This window comes from Rhinoderma darwinii, unplaced genomic scaffold (assembly GCF_050947455.1).
Source record: "Rhinoderma darwinii isolate aRhiDar2 unplaced genomic scaffold, aRhiDar2.hap1 Scaffold_3956, whole genome shotgun sequence".
Lineage (NCBI taxonomy): Eukaryota > Metazoa > Chordata > Amphibia > Anura > Rhinodermatidae > Rhinoderma > Rhinoderma darwinii.
This window is the reverse complement of record NW_027463567.1, coordinates 22,628-23,564: the sequence shown is the minus strand read 5'-3', so window position 1 is coordinate 23,564 and position 937 is coordinate 22,628. Positions and strand designations below refer to the sequence as shown.

The following is a 937-nucleotide window of genomic DNA, read 5'->3' as shown; positions in this document are numbered from 1 at the left end:
TGTGTTCTGTACAGTATAGTTAGTGCACCAATGAGGACAGCGCCACCATCTACACGAGGCAGTAGTTAACTACTGCACCGCTCACCAGCTCCTGTGATCGGATAGATTTAAATCCACCAACAGAGAACAGACTTGTGGGAACCACCAATTAGCTGCCCTGGGAGTGGCTTATGACGAATCCATAGGTCACATGACTTGCTCTTCCAGTAGAACAGCGGTCAGACAGCGTTGCTCATTTGCATAGCCCGTGTATAAATACAGCAGCGGTGGGAGGGTAAAGTATTCCGTTATCTCAGTTGTGAGGAGATTGCAGTGTGTTATCATGCCTGAGCCCGCCAAGTCTGCCCCGGCGCCCAAGAAAGGCTCCAAGAAAGCCGTGACCAAGACACAGAAGAAGGACGGCAAGAAGCGGAGAAAGAGCAGGAAGGAAAGCTACGCCATTTACGTGTACAAGGTGCTCAAGCAGGTCCACCCTGACACCGGCATCTCGTCCAAGGCCATGGGCATCATGAACTCCTTCGTCAATGACATCTTCGAGCGCATCGCAGGGGAAGCCTCCCGCCTGGCTCACTACAACAAGCGCTCCACCATCACCTCCCGGGAGATCCAGACTGCCGTGCGCCTGCTGCTGCCTGGAGAGCTGGCCAAGCACGCCGTGTCCGAGGGCACCAAGGCCGTCACCAAGTACACCAGCGCCAAGTAATGTGCCCCGTCCCTGCAGTAAGAACACAAAGGCTCTTCTAAGAGCCACCCACCTTGTCTACAACAGAGCTGTGCCTGCTATTGTCTGGCCTCCCGCTAGTCCCCCTGTTCTATGTGCGGCCGCTCTCGTGTCGGTGCAGATGCTGCTTCATACATTATGTGGCTGCCGGACAGGGAGGGAAATTGCCGCGTGTGAGGAAGCCGGGACACGGATCCTGCGGGCAGATGACCCGTC

At 55.7% G+C, this 937-nt stretch overlaps 1 protein-coding gene across 1 annotated transcript; it reads left to right on the top strand.

The window, feature by feature from the left end:
- Window positions 1-312: 312 nt before the first annotated feature.
- LOC142708479 (histone H2B 1.1) lies at window positions 313-703 on the top strand. Its single transcript, XM_075848404.1, has one exon. It carries the CDS (start codon window positions 323-325, stop codon window positions 701-703), a length of 381 nt encoding a protein of 126 aa, XP_075704519.1. The 5' UTR covers window positions 313-322.
- Window positions 704-937: the final 234 nt, after the last annotated feature.

Coding starts and splice junctions, on each gene's coding strand:
- LOC142708479 (XM_075848404.1), top strand. CDS start 323: ATGCCTGAGCCCGCCAAGTCTGCCCCGGCGCCCAAGAAAGGCTCCAAG.